The following is a 19,247-nucleotide window of genomic DNA, read 5'->3' on the forward strand; positions in this document are numbered from 1 at the left end:
TTTCAGTAGGTGAATGGATAAGCAAACTGTGGCTATCCATACAGTGGAGTATTACTCATTGCTAAAAAGGAAATGAGCTATCAAGCCATAAAAAGACATGAAGGAAACTTACATGCATATTACTAGGTGAAGGAAGTCAACCTAAAAGGTCTACATACCGTATGATTCCACCTATATAAAATTTCTAAAAAAGGAAAAAAAAATTGGAGAAGTAAAAAGACCAGTGGTTGGTGGGTAAGGGGGATGCCAGGGGATGGTGGGTAAGGAAGGGAAACAAAGCACAGATCTTCAGGACAGTGAAATTATTCTGTGATACTATCATGATATATACATTTCATTAATCATATAATTATAAGTCAGGCATGGTGGTGCACACCTGTAATTCCAGCAACTTGGGAAGCTGAGGCAGGAGGATCACAAGTTCAAGGTCAGTCTCAGCAACCTAGCAAGATCGTCTTAAAATAAAAATGGCTGAGGATGTAGTTTAGTAGCAGAGTACCGCTGGGTTCAATTACCAGATGGGGGAAAAAACATATAGACTGTCTTGCACTAAGTGAACCCTAATGCAAACTATGAACTTTAAAAGGTAATGATTTGTTACTGAAATATGGATCATAAAAATGTACACTGTGGAATGGGACATTGATGTTGGAAATGCTAATAGCGAGGGAGACTGCCTGAGTGAAGGCAAGGAATATATGGGGACTCTATTTCTGCTCAATTTTGCTTGTGAACCTAAACCCGCTCTGCAAAAAAAAAAAAAAAAAAAGTACCTGAGAGACTCTGGGACCATTTAGCCATCACTAAGGACTCAATGAGGACATTATATAACAGAATCTAGGCATGACACTCTAAACACCAAAAGAAATATATGCTAGGAAGAATCCAAGTGTGATCGAAAGAGCCATGTGCAACCCTTAACTACGAACTAATAATCAGTACCATAAATAATTTGGAACTTTATTTAGGAATTTAAACTCTTGGACTTTCTCTTTGAAATTTCATTTACTATGATCTACTCCCACTCAAGTGTTCCCTTAACTCAATTTTTATTAAGAGTTTCACTACCATGAAGACAATATATTTGCTTTAAGAAAATAATTTTACTGTTAGGCACAGTGGTAAATGCATGTAACCCCAATGACTTGGGAGATTGAGGCAGAATGATCAAAAGTTCAAGGTCAGCCTCAGCAATGTAGTGAGAATCTCAGCAACTTAGAAAGACCCTGTTTCAAAAAAAATAACAAGAACTGCAGCCATAGATCAGTGGCAAAACACCCCCAGGTTCAATCCCCAGTACCAAAAAGAAAAAAAAAAATAGAAGAAAATAATTTTACATCTTTGAAATCTTAGGTCACTTAATGCTATAAAGCTTTATTTACATAGTTCTTCAAAATATATTTCAGTTGTCTACCCAGTATTCCAAGTATGAAATGCTATAAATATATGTGATTTACAGAAAAACATAAAACAGAAAACGATTCTACAATTTAATATATACAGTGCCGTTAGAGGTTATTATTTTGTTTCTTTCTTTAAGGATAATTTACTGAATTTTTTGCTGATGGCATTTCAGAGTGAAGTGGTTTTCAAGAGTAGATTTCCATAGAGAATCAAAAGTGTTAACAGTACAATGTATTTTATAGTTGACAGTTTATGAGTAATTGTATATCATTTTTTTTCCCATTTTTTTTCAAAAGTCTTGGTTGATGAAGAATCATGACTTTCTCCACTACTATAGCGCTCATATAAAGTCTGAAATTAAAACACAAATATGTTCTGTAATTTTTTAATGCAATGTATTATCAAATTGTTAAAGGTAACTTGACATATTCTAAACATAATGAATTATTTCTCTTGTTCTTATAATTGGAAAATTATCTTACAAGCCATTGGATAGAAAAATTTTAAACAGCTAACTTGGCCTTAAGGATTAGCTATCATGAAACGCAGTTCAATCTTTCCATCAGAGAAATATAACATAGCTATTAAACATATACGTAAATCTTCAAGACTTTCTTGATCCCCCTTATTTTTTTCTTAAAGTCATTTAAATAAATGCAAAACCAGTAGGAAACTATATATATTTTCAGATGCTGTTTAAATTAATCAATGGGACATTTAAAATTATTATGTAAGGAATTATATTTAGGTCAATCGTCCCTTGGTATCTGTAGAGGAATGGCGCCATGATCCTACTCCAGATAACAAAATCTACAGATGCTCCAGTCCCTTATATAAAGTGCCACAGTATTTGCACATACACACACAGCTTCAATCTACTTTAAATCATCTCTAGATTACTTACAATACCTAAAACATTGTAAGTGTGATGTAAATTGTCATTATACTTTAATTTGTAGGAAATAATAAGAAAAAAGATTATACATGCTCAGTACAAATTACATTTGCACATTTTCAGTACAAATGTAATTTGTTTTTGGTTGGTTTTTTTTTTTTTTTTTTTTTTTTTTTAAATTTGAGACAAGATCTCCCTGAGTTGCCCCAGGCTAGAACTTGTGATCCTCCAGTCTCATCTTCCTAAGCAGCTGGGATTACAGGTATATATTACCACACACAAAATTTTTAATTTGAAATATTTTAAATTTGCAGTTGATTGAATCCACAGATACAGAGGGCTCACAGTCATGTATTAAAAAAAAAAAAACCTGATTGAAGGATTAGTCAACATCAAATTTATTAAGATCAGATACCTTTGCCTTCAAGGAATATATCATCAGTGAAGGTGACTAATGCACCCTAATTTTATTTTACAAAGTTTTGAGCAACACATTGGTAAAAACTAAAAGTATGGAGACATGAAATATAGAGCAAATATAAAATAGATTTTGTCTGATTTTGACTAAGTCACTGATTTAGTCATCAAAATTTGAGAAAATTTAAGAGAAAATCACCTTATATGAATGCAAATATAACAGTGAATGTATAATAAATTCCTTAAGAAATAAGATGATGTTCTTAGCAACTTAGATTGATTTTACTCCTGTACAGACAGCTAAGAGTGCTATTAGCTCAACCTTTCACATCTGTATAATGTTATAATGAAACAGACAATTAGTCATTGTTAAATAGCTAACAAGTTGGTCAGTAAACATTCATAGGGCTCTAGAAATACTGACGACACTTAAAAAATCATGAAATAGATATAAACAGGTATAGGGAGGCTGAAAAATCTGAGATACAGGCTTTAGGAAATAAATTGATTGCTATGTATATCTTTATAAAATCCATTTCATGTAACAAATAGTGTAATTTCTTTAAGGCTTAATAAAATTTGGCAGAAGGAACTCAAAGGCTGTGTTAAGAATAGTGTTGACACAGAAAAAAGACAGATTCCTCTATTAAATTTATTCTAGTTGAGACCTGACAATCTTTGGAAAGTACCTTATATGACAAGCCACCCTGAATAGTGCTATATGCATAAGAATACAAATCAATAAATCTGTATTTACCCAAAAGCACATGCTATGTATCTAACTATAGAGGTACACTTCATAACTGATGCAGTGATTATACCAACTTTTATTTGGGTTACCTGTTTTTTGAGTGTCTAACTCACCAAACAAAACAGTTCAAACTAATGTACAGAATATGCATACTTACTTTAGCAGCTTTCAAAATGGAGTTAGGAGAATTCAGACCCACCAGTTGGCCCAGAACATATTTCATTTCATCAGTGGCTCCCTTAGCTATTTGGTTACCTAAAAAATAAATAAAATCAACACACTGGTAACCAATAAGAAAAACATAAATCCATTAAAAATACACATTCTATTTCACAGTATAATAACTGGCATTTTCATCAACTTCCACTTCCCCCTAGTATGCGGATTAAACCCAGGGCCTCACACATGCCAGGAAAGCCCTATACCACTGAGCTACATCCCCAGTCCTTTTTATGTTGAGACAGGGTCTCACTAAGTTGCTTTGAACTTGTGATCCTCCTGCCTCAGGCTCCCAAGTAGTTGGGATCATAGGCATACACCACTGTGTAACTGGCATTTGTGTAATTCACCTCTGATCACAGTCCTTTATCTAGGAAGGTAAAACTGAATGCCATCAAGTAAAGAAAGGTGCTTTTATTTATTATTTGGCAAAACAGCAACTTCTTTAAGGAAGGAGGTAGGCTATAAAAGAGTAGCAAATTTAGATTCTTTTTTTTATCATAGTTAATACGTTGCCTGTATTAGTAATCTGGCAATAAACAATAAAGAAATAGTACCTGGATGAATTTGAATTTGAACATATGGATGTGCCAGGAGCTCAGGAATGGATATCCTCTGTTTAGGGTCCCTTACTAAACAACACTATATAAATAAAGATTGGGGTGGGGGGAATAGTTTTTAAAAAATAATATTCATAAAATATTTTCCAGACTACATCACATTACAGAAGCTGTTTTCTAGATATTCCACTCAAATAATATTATTTACCCCAAACTATTTTGCAAAATTCAAGTATTCACGAAGCTTTAAAACACCTTTGAAGTAAACTAATCATGCTTTAAGAGTTACTTCAGTAATTTTTCAGTAAACCAGTTATATTTAAGCCATAATTATAATTCTGATATTACATAATTCTGATCATTTCAGCTACTTCTTTTAAACAGATTATTAGTCATGAAATATCTGTCTATATCCATATATTAGTAATATTACCTTTAACACATCTTGAAGATCTTTCTCTGGAATATCAGGAAATTCAATGTCATGATTAGGGTCAATTATGGCATGTAACTTAGATATCTGATTAATTATATGCTGAAATGGTGTTTTCCCATAAGTCATATAGTACAAAATGCATCCTAAGGACCAAACATCACTTTTGGGGCTTATCTAAGTAGGAGGGGAAAAAGAAAAAAGAAAAAGCAAGTTGCCTTAATATATAAACATCATAAAATCATAATGAAATCAGAACAAATGTGGAAGTACCAGATTATGAAATGACAAATTTATCTTTTTCTGATTTTCATGACATTTGGTTATTTTATCAAGAAATGAGCTTCACTTTAAACCTTTCAACAAACTCATAATCACTTTGATTGAGACAATATTAAATTCTTGTCAGCTTATGAAAACACAAGAAAATAAAAAATATAACTATAAATTTTGTTTTCCCCAGAATTATTAGAATACATTCCTATAAAAGTTCAAAGTATCTATAGATTAAAAGGTTGTTTATATTACGCAACCCTAAATCTAAGAATATCAATTGCAGAAATTAGGCTGGGCAGGGCTTGTGTCCTGGTCTTATCACTAGCTGGTAATTCTATATGTCTCTGTCTCCTTACCTCTAAAACACAAATAAAAGTACATTGTCATAGAACGGGGGTATGGCTCAGTGCTCGAGAGCTTGTCTAGCACGTCTAAGGCCTTGGGCTCAACATGCAACAATGCCAGGTGGGGAGGAATACAATGTAATGGACATTAAATAACATAACCATGAATATGGTTGATCAGAGAACAGTTTCTTGTTATAGTAGGTACTCAATAAATAACCTCTCCTAATCCCCATATAAAACATACAGAGCAGTCTGATAGCAAAGCCAACGCATGGAAAATGTTTACAACAAAGCCAGCTTAAAAGGTATACTCATGAACTCTGTATAGTAAGTGGGTAGGTGCAAACCATAAAAAGCCATGAGCCCTACACAGTAACAACATTTTTAAGCAGAAAGCATAGGAAGTGATAAAGACACTAAGGACCTGAGAAGAAGCCCCAAGGAGCCAAGAGGTATTCACTGAAAAGTGTGGCAGACCAAGCTGAGGACACAACTAACCAGAAAGGGTTTTGCTTCCTTCACTAGTTAGGAGACATGTTGAGATAATATTTTATCTTCTATTCAGAAACACCGAGGCCACTGTACAAAGCAGGTTGGTTATTCAATCAATCTGAGATTTACCATTACTTATTAAATCACTGTGTTGACAACTGAAAAAAATCTGAACTCTAGGTAAAATTTAAAATATCTTAAAGTAAAAATGAATTTAAAACTAATTACAAGCCTTAAAAATTAATGAAAATAAGCAAACACCACACTAAAACAGTAAAAGCATCAGCCAAAGTCAAACTTAGAGTAAAATGCACAGTTTTAATTATGAGAATGAGCGCTATAATTGAATTTGTTATTTATATCAAGAAGTTAGGGGAAAAATAAAACTAAAGAGAAAACAAAAAAGCAGCTGAAATAAAAGCATCAACTGGAAAGCAAATGAAAATCGAATTTACAAATGAAACAAAAGCCTACTTAAGATGAACAAACCCATGGCAAGTCTAATTAAGAAAGAGACAAAAATCTAAATTTTTGAAGAAAAGTAGAAGCTAAACAGACATTAAGAACAAATGTATAAGACAGTATATTTGTTACCTGGGCATAGTAATACACTACTCTAATTCCAGTGACTTAGGATGCTGAGGCAGAGGGATCATGAGGTTAGAGGCCAGCATGGGCAACTCAGTCAATTAAAAAATAAAGAGTTGGGAATCTAGCTAAGTAGTAGAGTATCCCTGGGTTCAATCTCCAGCACCGTAGGAAGGGAGTAAAGAAGGGAAAAAGGAAGGAAAGGAGCCAGTGGCAGGCCAGAAAAAATGATATACTTTAGGAATACTTGGAAATGTAGAATTTGGAAAAGGATTAAATGGTGAAAAATAAAATGAAAGAATCATAGAGGAAACAAAAGAGACTGTGAATGATATCAACTCCATGCTATTCACGTGTCCAAATTAAGGTCGATTTTTTTTTTTTTTTTTCATTTAATTTTAAACCTTAAAAGATATCCTCGGTACATTTCTTGTAGGAGCACAGAGGAAGGGTCACTCTATTAAAAAAAACAGTGTTAAAGAACAATCAGGTCAAGTCATCAGAAGGGTGGAATTGAATAAATGACAACCTGCTTAAGAAGGATAAAGTCTCTATAATACCCATTAAGTTTTCTGACAAGCTTACTGATGGCAGGTGAATATTTTCAGTACCTTCGACTTGGATTTCCCATTCTCTCTTGAGGAAGACATATCTTTGATTGCTTCTGGTGGCATGTAATTAACGGTACCAACCTATTTGCCAAGTCACAAAAGATATAAATCAATGAACATATTTCATTCTGCATTAGATTTTTAAAAACACAAATGTCAAATTCCATTCAAAAATTCCTCCCTTTTCCCATGCCTCCCTTATACTTAATCTCCTCCCTCTGCTCCCTTCTATATTCATAGGATCCTGCTGCTCTTTTATTTTCCCCACCTTATTTTGGTCTAGCTTCTAAACACGAGAGAAAGCATTTGACTCTTTTTTTTTGTTTGTTTGTTTAATATGCTCTAATTGGTTACACATGACAGAAGAATGCATTTTCACACATTTTACACAAATGGAGCATGACTTCTCATTCCTCTGGCTATAGATGGTGCAATCACACCAGTAGGGTAATCATGTATGTATATAGGGTGATAATGTCTGTCTTATTCTACCACCCTTCCCATCCCCACTGCCTCATCCCTCCCCACAATCCAAAGTTCCTTCATTCTTCCCTACCCCACCTGCTACCCACTATGGATCAGCATCCACTTATCAGAGAAAACATTCAGCCTTTGGATTTTGGGGATTGGCTTATATCACTTAATATGATATATTCCAACTCCATTCATTTACCTGCAAAGGCTATAATTTTATTCTCCTATAAGGCTGAACAATATTCCATTGTGTATATATACCAGTTTCTTGATCCACTCATGTATTAAAGGGCATCTAGGTTGAGTCTATAGCTTAGCTATTATAATCATTGATGTGGCTGCGTCACTGTAGTGTGCTGATTTTAAGTCTTTGCGGGTATAGACCAAGGAGTAGGATAGCTGGGTCAAATGGTGGTTCCATTCCAAGTTTTCTAAGGAATCACCATACTGTTTTTCAGAGTGATCAAACTAATTTGCAGTCCCACCAGCAATGTATAAACATACCTTTTCCCCTACATCCTTGTCAACACTTATTGTTGCTTGTATTCTTGATAATTGCCATTCTGATTGCAGTGAGATGAAATCTTAGTTTTGATTTGCATTCCTCTAATTGCTAGAGATGATATTTTTTCATGTTTGTTGATTGATTTCTGTAGGCTCTCTCTTCATGTTATTGATGGTTTCCTTTGCTGAGAAGCTTTTTAGTTTGAATTCATTCCATTTATTGATTCTTAATTTTACTTCTTGTGATTTAGGAGTCTTGTTAAGGAAGTCAGGTCCTAAGCCAATATGATGAAGATTTGGGCCTACTTTTTCCTCTATCAGGTGCAGAGTCTCTGTTCTAGTGCCTAATTTTAAGTCTTTGATCGACTTTTAGTTGAGCTTTGTGCAGGGTGAGAGAGAGGGATTGCATTTCATTTTGCTACATACGGATTTCCAGTTTCCCCAGCACCATTTGTTAAAGAGGCTATCTTTTCTCCAATGTATGTTTTTGGCAACTTTGTCTAGTATGAGGTGACTGTATTATGTGGGTTTTTCTCTGTGTCCTCTATTCTGTACCATTGGTCTACATGTCTATTTTGGTGCCAATACCATGCCCTTTTTGTTACTATTGCTCTGTAGTATAGTTTAAGGTCTGGTATTGGGATGCCTCCTGCTTCACTCTTGATAAGGACTGTTTGGCTATTCTGGGTCTCTCATTTTTCCAAATGAATTTCATAATTGTCTTTTATAGTTCTATGAAGAATGTCATTGAGATTTTAATAGGAATTGCATTAAATCTGTATAGCACTTTTGGTAGTATGGCCATTCTGACGATATTAATTCTGCCTTTCCAAGAGCATGGGAGATCTTTCCAACTTCCAAGGTCGTCTTTAATTTCTTTCTTTATTGTTCTGTAGTTTTCATTGTAGAGGTCTTTCATCTCGTTAGATTGATTCCCAAGTTTTTTTTTTTTTTTTTTTTTTTGGGGGGGGCTATTGTGAATGGGGTAATTTTCCTAATTTCTCTTGCAGTGGATTCATTGCTTATATATAGAAATGCATTTAATTTATGGGTATTGATTTATAACCTGCTACTTTGCCAAATTCATTTATTAGTTCTGTAAGTTTCCTGGTGAAATTTTTTGGATCTTCTAAATATAGAATCATGTCATCAGCAAACAGTGATAGTTTGAATTCTTCTTTACCTATTTGTATGCCTTTAATTTCTTTCATCTGTCTGATTGCTCAGCCTAGAGCTTCAAGGACTATGTTGGATAGAAGTGGTGAAACAGGGCATCTCTGTCTTGTTCCAGTGTTTAGAGGGAATGCTTTCAATTTTTCTCCACTTACAATGATAATGGCATAGATAGCTTTTACAATGTTGAGATATGTTCCTACTATCCCTAGATTTTCTAACGTTTTGAATATGAACAGGTGCTATATTATGTCAAATGCTTTCTCTGCATCTATTGAGATAATCATGTGATTCTTGTCTTTCAATCGATTGATGTGATGTATTATACTTAACGATTTCCATATGTTGAAATGACCTTGCATCTCTGGGATAAACCCCACATGATCATGGTGCACTAACTTTTTAATGTTTTTGTATGCAATTTGCCAGAATTTCATTGACAATTTTTACATCTATGTTCATCAGGGATATTGGTCTGAAATTTTATTTCCTTGATATGTCTCTGTCTGGTTTTGGTATCAAGGTAATAATACTAGCCTCACAGTACAAGTTTGGAATTGGAAAGGTTTCCTTGTTTTCTATTTCATGGAATAATTTGCAGAGTATTGGTGTTAATTCTTTGAATTCAGCTGAGAATCGGTCTGGTCCTGGACTTTTTTGTTGGTCAGCTTTTGATGGTGTCTTTTATTTCATTGCTTCAAATTGATCTGTTTAAACTGTCTAGGCTCTCCTGATTCAGTTGAAGTAGTTCGCATGTCTCTAGGAATATGTCAATGTTTTTGATATTTTCTATTTTATTTGAGTATAAATTTTCAAAAGTTTCTAATTATCTTCTGTATTTCAGTACTATCCATTCGTGATATTTCCTTTTTCATCACTAATTTTAGTAACTTGAGTTTTCTGTTAGTGTAGCTGTGAGTTTACCAACTTTGTTTCTTCAAAGAACCAACTTTTCGTTTTGTCAATTTTTTCAATTCTTTCTTTCGTTTCAATTTTATTGATTTCAGCTCTAATTTTAATTATTTTCTTTGGGTTTTTTTTTTTTTTTTTTGGTTTTTGCGTTGCTGGGGATCGAACCCAGGGCCTTGTGCTTACAAGGCAAGCACTCTACCGACTGAGCTATCTCCCCAGCCCTTAATTATTTTCTGTTTCTACTGCTTATAGTGTTGATTTGTTCTTTTTCTAGGGCTTTCAGATGTAATGTCAGTTCATTTATTTGTTGACTTTTTATTCTTTTAATGTATGAGCTCAATGCAATGAGCTTTCCTCTTAGCACTGCCTTCATGGTATCCCAGAGATTATGATGTTGTTATCAGTGTTCTCATTTAAGTATTTTTTTATTTCCTCCCTGATTTGTTCTGCTATCCATTTGTCTTTTGATAGCATGCTATTTAGTCTCCGAGTTTTGGAGTAGCTTCTATTTTTTGTCTTATTGTTGATTTCTAGTTTCATTCCATTATGATCTGATAGAATGCAGGGTAGTACCTCAATTTTTTAAATTTGTGACATAAGATATGGTCTGTTGTAGAGAAGGATCCATATGCTACTGAGAAGAAAGTGTATTTGCTCATTGATGGACGAAATACTCTGTCTGTTAAGTCTAAATCATTGATTATTTAGTTTTATAGTTTCTTTGTTTAGTTTTTGTTTGGAAAATTCACCCAATGATGAGAGAGGTGGGTGTGTTAAAGTCACCCATATTGTTGTGTTGTGGTCTATTTGATTCTTGAAACTGAGAAGTTTGTATACACATGCTCCATTATTTGGGGAGCATGTTATGTTAAGATTGTTATGTCTTGTTGGTGTATGATTCCCTTAAGCAGTATGAAATGTCCTTCTTTATCTGTTCTGAATAACTTTGAAGTTCAGTTTGTCTGATATGAGAATGGAAACCACTGCTTGTTTACACAGTCCATGTGAGTGATATGTTTTTTCCCCAACCTTTCACCTTCAGTCTGAGGATGTATTTTCCTATGAGACAAGCATATTGCTGGGTCATTTTTTAAAAATCCAATCTGCCGGTCTGTCTCTTGATGAGTTTAGGGCATTAACATTCAGGGTTATTATTGAGATATGATTTGTATTCCTGGACCTTTTGGCTTATTTTTTGTTTTTAATTTGTCTTGGTTTCTCCTTTGATTGACCTTTCCTTTAGTGTAGTTCCTCCATTTGCTGGTTTTCATTGTTTATTTTCATTTCCTTCTCATGGAATATTTTGCTTAGATTGTTCTGTAGTGCAGGCCTTCTAATTGTGAATTCTTTTAACTTTTATCACAAAAAGGTTTTTATTGCATCTTCAAATCTGAAGATTAATTTTGCTGGATATAAAATTCTTGGTTGGTATCCATTTTCTTTCAGAGCTTTACATGTTATTCTAGGACCTCCTGGTGTCAAGGGTCTGTGTTGAGAAATCAGCTGAAATCTGAATTGGTTTTCCCCATATGTAATTTGAATTCTTTTCTCTTGCAGTCTTTCAAATTCTATCCTTATTCTATATGTTAGTCATTCTCATTATAATATGCCTTGGTGTGGGTATGCTGTAATTTTGTACATTTGGGGTCCTATAATCCTCTTGTAGTTGATTTTCCATTTCATTCTTTAGACCTGGGAAAGTTTCTGCTATCAGTGAAAAGATTATGCATTCCTTTGGTTTGTATCTCCACACTTCATCTATTCCAATAAATATTAAATTTGATCGTTTCACGTTATCCCATATTTCTTGGAAGTTCTGTTCATGGTTTCTTAACATCTCTGTGTAGTCGACTTTATTTTCAAGAGTATATTTTGTCTCCATTGCCTGTTTAGTCTGTTCGATATTTTTCATTGATTTTTTAATTTGATTTATTGTTTCCTTCATTTAAAGGATTTCTGCTTGATTCCTTTTTATAATCTCTGCCTCTTTTATTAAGGTGATCTTTCACTTCCTCTATTTTCTCTTGGATACCATCCTTTATATTGACGATTAGTCTATCTACCTTCTAAACTCCTTCTCTGACATTTCTTCTACTGTGTTGTCTCAGGATTCTATTTTTGGAACATCTTGGTTTGTTTGAGGCACTTTGTTCCCTTTTTTTCATATTGTTTGTGTGTCTTCCCATCTAGCAGTATGGATCTGAGGCAGTACAGTTTCTATCCTGTAGTTTTACAGTGTCCCTGATGGCTTTCAGTATCTCATTTGTGGGTACTTGACAATGGACTTCCAGGCAGCAGCAGTGGGTGATTCACTGGAAGTCTGCAAGCTAACGGCAGGTGGATGTTGGGAAGCAGGCAATGGGTAGGTGAAAGGTGGGCAATGGGCAGGCAAGAGGTGGGAAAATGGGCAAATAGTGGATGATAGGATGATACTTGATGAGAGGTAAGCGGGTGATCTGTGCTCAAAAGGCAGGCAATATGTTGGTAGACGGTGGGCAATAACAGTGGAAGAGTGGTGGGTAAACAGCAGGGGATCTGTGGGCATTGACAGCTGCCGCTCAGAGAAACAGAATTTCCTCTGCTTGAATTCCAAGTCAACAAGTGACAAGGAGTACAGCCTCCCTCTACTTCATCACCTTGGATCTTCCTCATCTCCTGATTTTGTGTATGACTTATTTCACTTAGCATGAAGTTCTCCAATTCTATCCATTTACCAGTAAACACCATAATTTAGTTTTTCTTTATAAAACTCCATCATGTACATATATAAATATACCACAGGGAATTTCTCTTTTATGTATATATATGTAAAGCATGAATTAAAAGAACTACCAGTAGAGCAGAGGAAGGAGACAGGGAGAGGGAGGAGGGAAAGGGAAGTACTGGGGACTGAAGTATAGCAAATTATATTCCAAGATTTTTGGAAACTTGGATAATTATGGATTTCATGATATACTTGAAAAATTCGAATAACTGCCAACAAAGTTTCAAGACATATATCAAGTTATTTCATAAAAGATCAGGGTCAGAATCAGAAAACATCCATCTTCAGAATGCTGTTTTTTCTGTAATTACAGTGGGTAACTAGCAATATCTGCCTTAAAAATTGTCCAGGTTTGACATTTTATTAATGGTCATAAACTCCAGGGACTTGATTATCAGTCATTTCTGTGCTGGAACAGACTCAACATTTTTCCTACTTTATTAAATCAACCAACAAACCAATGTAGAAACAAAAGTACCCTTCAAGTTTTGTCTCCTAGGACTCCTTGGCCCAGTGTACTACCTGAGATGGGATGGGCATCTAATCTAAATCATAAAAGAGTTTCTACAGTAGAATAATGCAAACTTTACAATGTGTTCCTCTTATTCTAAAATAAATGTCTCTGCTTGCAACACAGAATATCTGTACTTCAGGGCCTTGGTACAGAAGATATCTTCAAGGTGACCTACAATTCAGTGTTCAGTCATACTTTTGATATAAATTATGATTGCAAATAAATTGTATTAAGGGCACAACGCCCATCTTTTCCTTCTGGAAAGTCTGACTTTGCTGATTAAGAAATATCTGAAATCTACATACATGGAACATCATTTTAGCTCCAAGCCAGATTATTATTTAAACTCTGTTGTTTTTGCTTTAGTCATTATGGGACAACACCATTATCTTTGCTATTCATGTCCTACTATAAAAACGGTGTTAAATACAACGTTGACTATGACATTTTCAATACAAAGTAACACTTAAATTTTTTTCCAAATTAAATGATAGGAAACGTTTTGCTTCTCTGAAAGTATAGAAATAATCTTACCCCATGGACAATGAGAACCATATAACTGCTATTCACTCTTTGGTTGTTATGAAGAAACTCTAAACCAGCCTTTCAGGTCAATTTTGGATCATGATCAAGATTATTTCCTAGCTATAGAAAAATCCTTCAAAATTGCTGGTATATTTCTATATGATCTTGATTTTCTATTCTAATTTATTTTGACCATTACTTTTAATCTCTTAATAGTTATAATATGTATTCTTATAAAAAAAAGATTCAAATCCTTTGAAGAATGAGGTAGGTGAAAACACTTCACAGGAGCAAAGGAACTAAATTCAAATGCATGGTAACCAATCATTTACTAAAAGTCTTACCTGAGAATCTTTAACAATACTTGTTGTATCTGGTTGCATTTGGTTTGCAATCCCAAAATCAATTAGCTTTAGCATTCCATCAACTATCAGAAAGTTGGCAGGCTTAAGATCACTATGAACAATGCCTTCAAAAGAAAAATCCATTTTATTAAACAAAGTAAAGCATTCTGCAGATTAAAAAAATAAAAAGTCACAACCTACAGTAAACTTGGTTCCTTTAATTAATCAGCTCAATTAATTTTTCATTTTTTAAATATATTCTGCACTTTCATAATACTTGTTATGTGCCAGATACCCTTCCAAGTTTTTTGCATATAATGAATCATTTAATCCTTATAATGATGCTGAGGTATTATTATCCTCATTTTATTTTTTTATTTTTAAAATATTTTTATTAGTTGTTGATGAACCTTTATTTGTATGTGGTGCTGAGAATCAAACCCAGTTCCTCACATATGCTAGGCAAGTGTTGTACCACAGAGACAATCCCAGCCTCTATTATCTCCATTTTAAGGTGAGGAAATTAAGGCAGTGAGTGTTTAAGCAAATTGCTCAAGGTCACAAATACTAAGTGACAATTCCATAAGTGTAAGTCTGGCAGTTTGGCTTCAAAGTCTCTCGTGACCACTGTGGTTAACTGTCCAGCACAAAGTATCATAACTGGTACTGCCAGATGGGAAGACCCAAATCCTGACACCTCCATGCCCACAACCAGGATCTTCAGCACTGCTGAATTACTTTTTTTAATTTATAGGAACAAGCAGAAGATGAATCAGTTATTTAGCTGTTGTTTTGTTTTTGTTTTTAAAGATAGGGTAAAGGTAGAGAAAAAGAACCATGAACAAGTTTAAGTAGAAACCATGAGGTAACAAAAAAAGTCTCATAGACAGCACACAATATGAAATCATTTGGAGAATGAGAGAAACAATCATCTCATATTTTAAGGATGGCTGAATACTACTAAAGTCTCAGATGTACCACAATCTAAGATAAGGATCATAGATTACATAAATACCAGGAAACACATGTTTTTACATTATGGATGTAGAAATTTGAGTCCATGCCCAAATCCTCTGGGATGACAGTGTTTTAAGAAATAAATTTGCACCTAGTTCATCTAGTTAAAGGCACCAGTAAAATTATTTCTGGTTTATTTCTCTGACACCACTAAGAAATATTTTAACTTTACATGTATGAAGAGATTTTTAAATACCATGTTGATGGATTGTGTGTACAGCTTCCAACATATTTTTCCAGTAACTCTTGCGTTCCCATGGATTGATCGATTTTTTCTTTTTAAGCCAACTATTAAGATCGATATTTCCACATTCCATTACCATGTAGATGTACTGGTCTGTGATTTCACTGCAATTTAAAACAAACGAATAAAAGTAACTAAGTAATAAAGGACTAGGTTATGTTAATGAAGATCAACTAAGTATTTACCTTAAGGATTATAGTTTAAAGTTTTTAAATTACAAAAGAATATTCTTACTAATCATAAAGTCGGATGATCTTATCACTGTGTTGTTGTAGTTTATTCAAATAAGCTATTTCATTCCGATAACTATCAATAGTTTGATTATCTGCTTCTTCTAAATTCACATATTTAATAGCATATATCTGCTTCTTTTCATTCAACACCTGATAGACCTATATAATACAATAAAAAGAAAAGTTTAGAATATGCCATTTATATACTATCACAAAGCTTCTAAATTTATTAGATAGAATTTTGAAAAAATTCTAAAAGAAATGTTAACATTAACAATTAAAAGTTTCTCAGCTTTTTTAATACAGAAGGAAAAAAATAGTCATGACAGTAAGAAACCATTTTCAACCACCTCTGACAATAGATATTCAATAGCTGAAAGTCATAAGCTTAAAAGTTTCTATATCTTATTTCATATGATAACTTTTTTGAATACTTTAACCAGGGAAATACCATTTCTTACATGTGTTTTTTCCACTGTGTATGGCATAACTAGTGCATTTTTGTGCTGGAGAAAATATATATTTGTGTGTACATGTATATGTTGTGTGCGCGTGTGCGCGTGTGTGTGGTAGTGGTATTGGGGATCAAATCCAGGGGAACCTTACCCCACAGCTACATACCACTGCTTTTTACTTTTTAATTTTTTTGGTACCAGGGATTGAACTCAGGGACACTTGACCACTGAGCAAATCCCCAGCCCAATTTTGTATGTAGAGACAGGGTCTCACTGAGTTGCTTAGTGCCTTGCTTTTGCTGAGGTTGGTTTTGAATTCGTGATTCTTCTGCCTCAGCCTCCCAAGCCGCTGGGATTACAAGCATGCACCACCACACCCAGCTACTGTTTGAGACAGTGTTTTACTAAGTTGATGAGGTTATTGTCAAACTTGTGATCCTCCAGTCTCAGCCTCCTGAGAAGTTGGGATTACAGGAGTGTGCCACCACACCCAGTGTGATAGAAAATATTAAAAATATAAATAGAAATTGCAAGCTAAATTGCAAGCTATCAGAATATTCAGTTGTGAAAGTAGAGTAGATCCAATTTTTTTAAAGCTAGGTTAACAGAAATAAGGTGTTCTCACAAGTATATTGTCAGGATCTTTATGGTCAAGGCAAAATTGCTATGACTATAAAGGACAATTTCCAAGTAGTATTGATAGGGCAGATAACATTTTGAAAAGGAAACATGCTACTGTGTCTAATTTTCAGTCAACATGTAGCAGGGGTTATGCTTGTAAACCTCAAGAATTCAAAAATTGCCAGTGTATAAAAGAAATATCAGAGCTATGGACGCATAACTCATAGAGCATTTGCCTAACATGTGCAAGAGCCTGGGTTTAATCCCAAGCACTCCAAAAACAAACAACAAAACCAAAAAAATTATATTTATCTATCCTTTCTGACACATTGAAATAAAGTCACTTAACCTTGACTACTTGATACTGGGAAGGAACAAGAAGAGGCCAAGTATGTATGAGGTCAATGTGCTAAAACTACACTAATATAAAAGATCTATCAGGCCTTCAAGTACAACTTAACTACTTTTAATATTTAGGTACAAAACTCTAAAATAAAGTATTGTTGGTTTTACTTAGATATATAGCAAATTAGACAGAGAAATGAAACATAAAATAGTGATAGAGCAAAAGGCAGTAGAAAACAATGAAACAGATGAAAGGAATTTTAAAACAGTACCGTAAAGTCATTTTGTACAAGGAATGAGCCTTGCAAATCTCAATGAATTGAGAAAGCATTCTATTGTGTCCTGCAAGACAGACACCAGGACCCTGAATCTAACAGGTTCATCTTATTTGTACACTCTGTTTAATAAGGCACACAGTGGTATATTCATACAATGAAATAGCTTTGTACCATAACAATAAAGTTAAAGATCATAGATCACACACACACACACACACACACACAAATAGAGAACTTAAGCAAGACTGGAAGGAAATATCTACATTTGAATTCTAGCTCCACACTGGATCAACAATCTAACCTTGGGCCAAGGTTCTCAATCTCACAAAAGTAAAATACTCTTAGTAAAACCTACTATGTAGGGCTGGAAGGATGACTGAGATGCACAGTTGTGCAGTGTGTCTGAAGTGAGCAAATGTTTGCTACCACAATTAAAGTCATTCAGAACAAAATAAAGTGAACATTTTTAAATATGTTAGAGTTGTCAGATATTTCAGAAAAAAAATCTGCAGGATACTATGGCTATCTTACGATTCCAAACTTTTGGAGCAAATGAAAACTTTTCAATTAGATTTATATGTATATAGGCATTACTCCCCCAATGTCACTGCTTTTCGAAAAATTCTTAAAATAACCTACTGCATTAGGTGGGTCCTATTTCCATTTCACAGAGATAGTATCAAAGTTAGGATTCTGGTTTTGTTTTGGGGACAGTCTCACTGTATTGCCCAGGCAGGTCTTGAAGTCATGGGCTTAGCTCGACTGAGCCATCTGCCTCAGCTTCCTCAACAGCTGGGACTACAGGTGTTATAATACCAAGGCTAATAACATCACTGAGCAAAACAAATATCCCTATCTTCTTGGAGCTCACATTTCATTGCAGGGGGACACAAAACAACAAATCAAATAAATACACAGAGCATCCAGTAGTGCCTGAGTTGTGATTTGTCAGTTTCATGGGAAGTTAATCAATTTAGAACTAGATTAGCTAGATCTGTATCTTGACCATTCTTAACAGCTCCATGACCTTTCTAGAAGTTCTTAATACCAGTATGGTTGGTAACTTCCTAAAACTTACCTTTGAGGCATGTTTGATTTTTTTACTCCATCTTAATAATTAAATTGAATAATAGAATTGAATTCAGAAAACATGCATCAGTTATAGCTTCATCACGTAACCATTAACTTAAATAAGCTTATAACTTCATTATTCTCCAAAGAAAGAAATTTTAAAATATCATTAAGACTACTCCTCCTCATCCTCTGATAACATGCTGTGAAATAAACACCTCTAACAAGTGTCAGTACCTTGACATTATTAAAATACAGTAAAATAACTAATAAGTAATAATTAGCCAAAGAAATTTTAACCAAAGTAATTAAATAAGGGAATTCAAATAAATTGATAACATGTGATTATTCTTTTATTCTGATGACTGAAATTTGATGCAAGTTTGGAGAAAGAAAATGTATATTTATTGAAAACTTTGCTACACATGGTAATGTATATACCTTATTATTTGTTTGTTTTGTTTTTGGCACTGGGGATTACACCTAGGGTGTAATTAGAATAAGATACATTACATCAAAATGAATTCTACTGTCATGTATAACAAAAAGAATCAATAAAAATAACTTAAAAACTAAAAAACAAAAAACAAAAAAATCAGATGAATTTAGGAAATGATCTAATCCCAGAAATTCATTATTAAGGGTTTTGAATGCTGTAGCTCAGTGGTAGAACGCCTGCCCAGCCTGTGTGAGGTACTGGATTCAATCCTCAGCACCAGATTAAAAAAAATAATAATAAATGAAATTAAAAACTTAATAAAAATAAGTATCATGTCCATC

The 19,247-nt window shown here is 34.0% G+C and overlaps 1 protein-coding gene across 5 annotated transcripts in view; it reads right to left on the reverse strand.

Moving 5' to 3' along the window:
* Positions 1–1,354: 1,354 nt before the first annotated feature.
* Positions 1,355–19,247, reverse strand: part of TTK (TTK protein kinase) — a 63,396-nt gene continuing 45,503 nt past the window's right edge. For 4 of the 5 annotated variants that reach the window (XM_079146520.1, XM_079146519.1, XM_079146521.1 and 1 more), the window contains exons 15-22: positions 15,699–15,856; positions 15,417–15,568; positions 14,204–14,328; positions 6,994–7,074; positions 4,680–4,856; positions 4,244–4,328; positions 3,625–3,722; positions 1,355–1,755 (exon numbers count right to left, since the gene is read on the reverse strand). In XM_079146520.1, the coding sequence (XP_079002646.1) occupies positions 1,672–1,755; positions 3,625–3,722; positions 4,244–4,328; positions 4,680–4,856; positions 6,994–7,074; positions 14,204–14,328; positions 15,417–15,568; positions 15,699–15,856 (960 nt within the window). In that variant the 3' untranslated portion in view covers positions 1,355–1,671. The remainder of the gene's footprint in view (positions 1,756–3,624; positions 3,723–4,243; positions 4,329–4,679; positions 4,857–6,993; positions 7,075–14,203; positions 14,329–15,416; positions 15,569–15,698; positions 15,857–19,247) is intronic. The other variant, XR_013764936.1, reaches the window with a different exon arrangement.

The sequence above is a fragment of the Sciurus vulgaris genome, assembly GCF_902686455.1.
Source record: "Sciurus vulgaris genome assembly, chromosome: 7".
Taxonomy (NCBI): domain Eukaryota; kingdom Metazoa; phylum Chordata; class Mammalia; order Rodentia; family Sciuridae; genus Sciurus; species Sciurus vulgaris.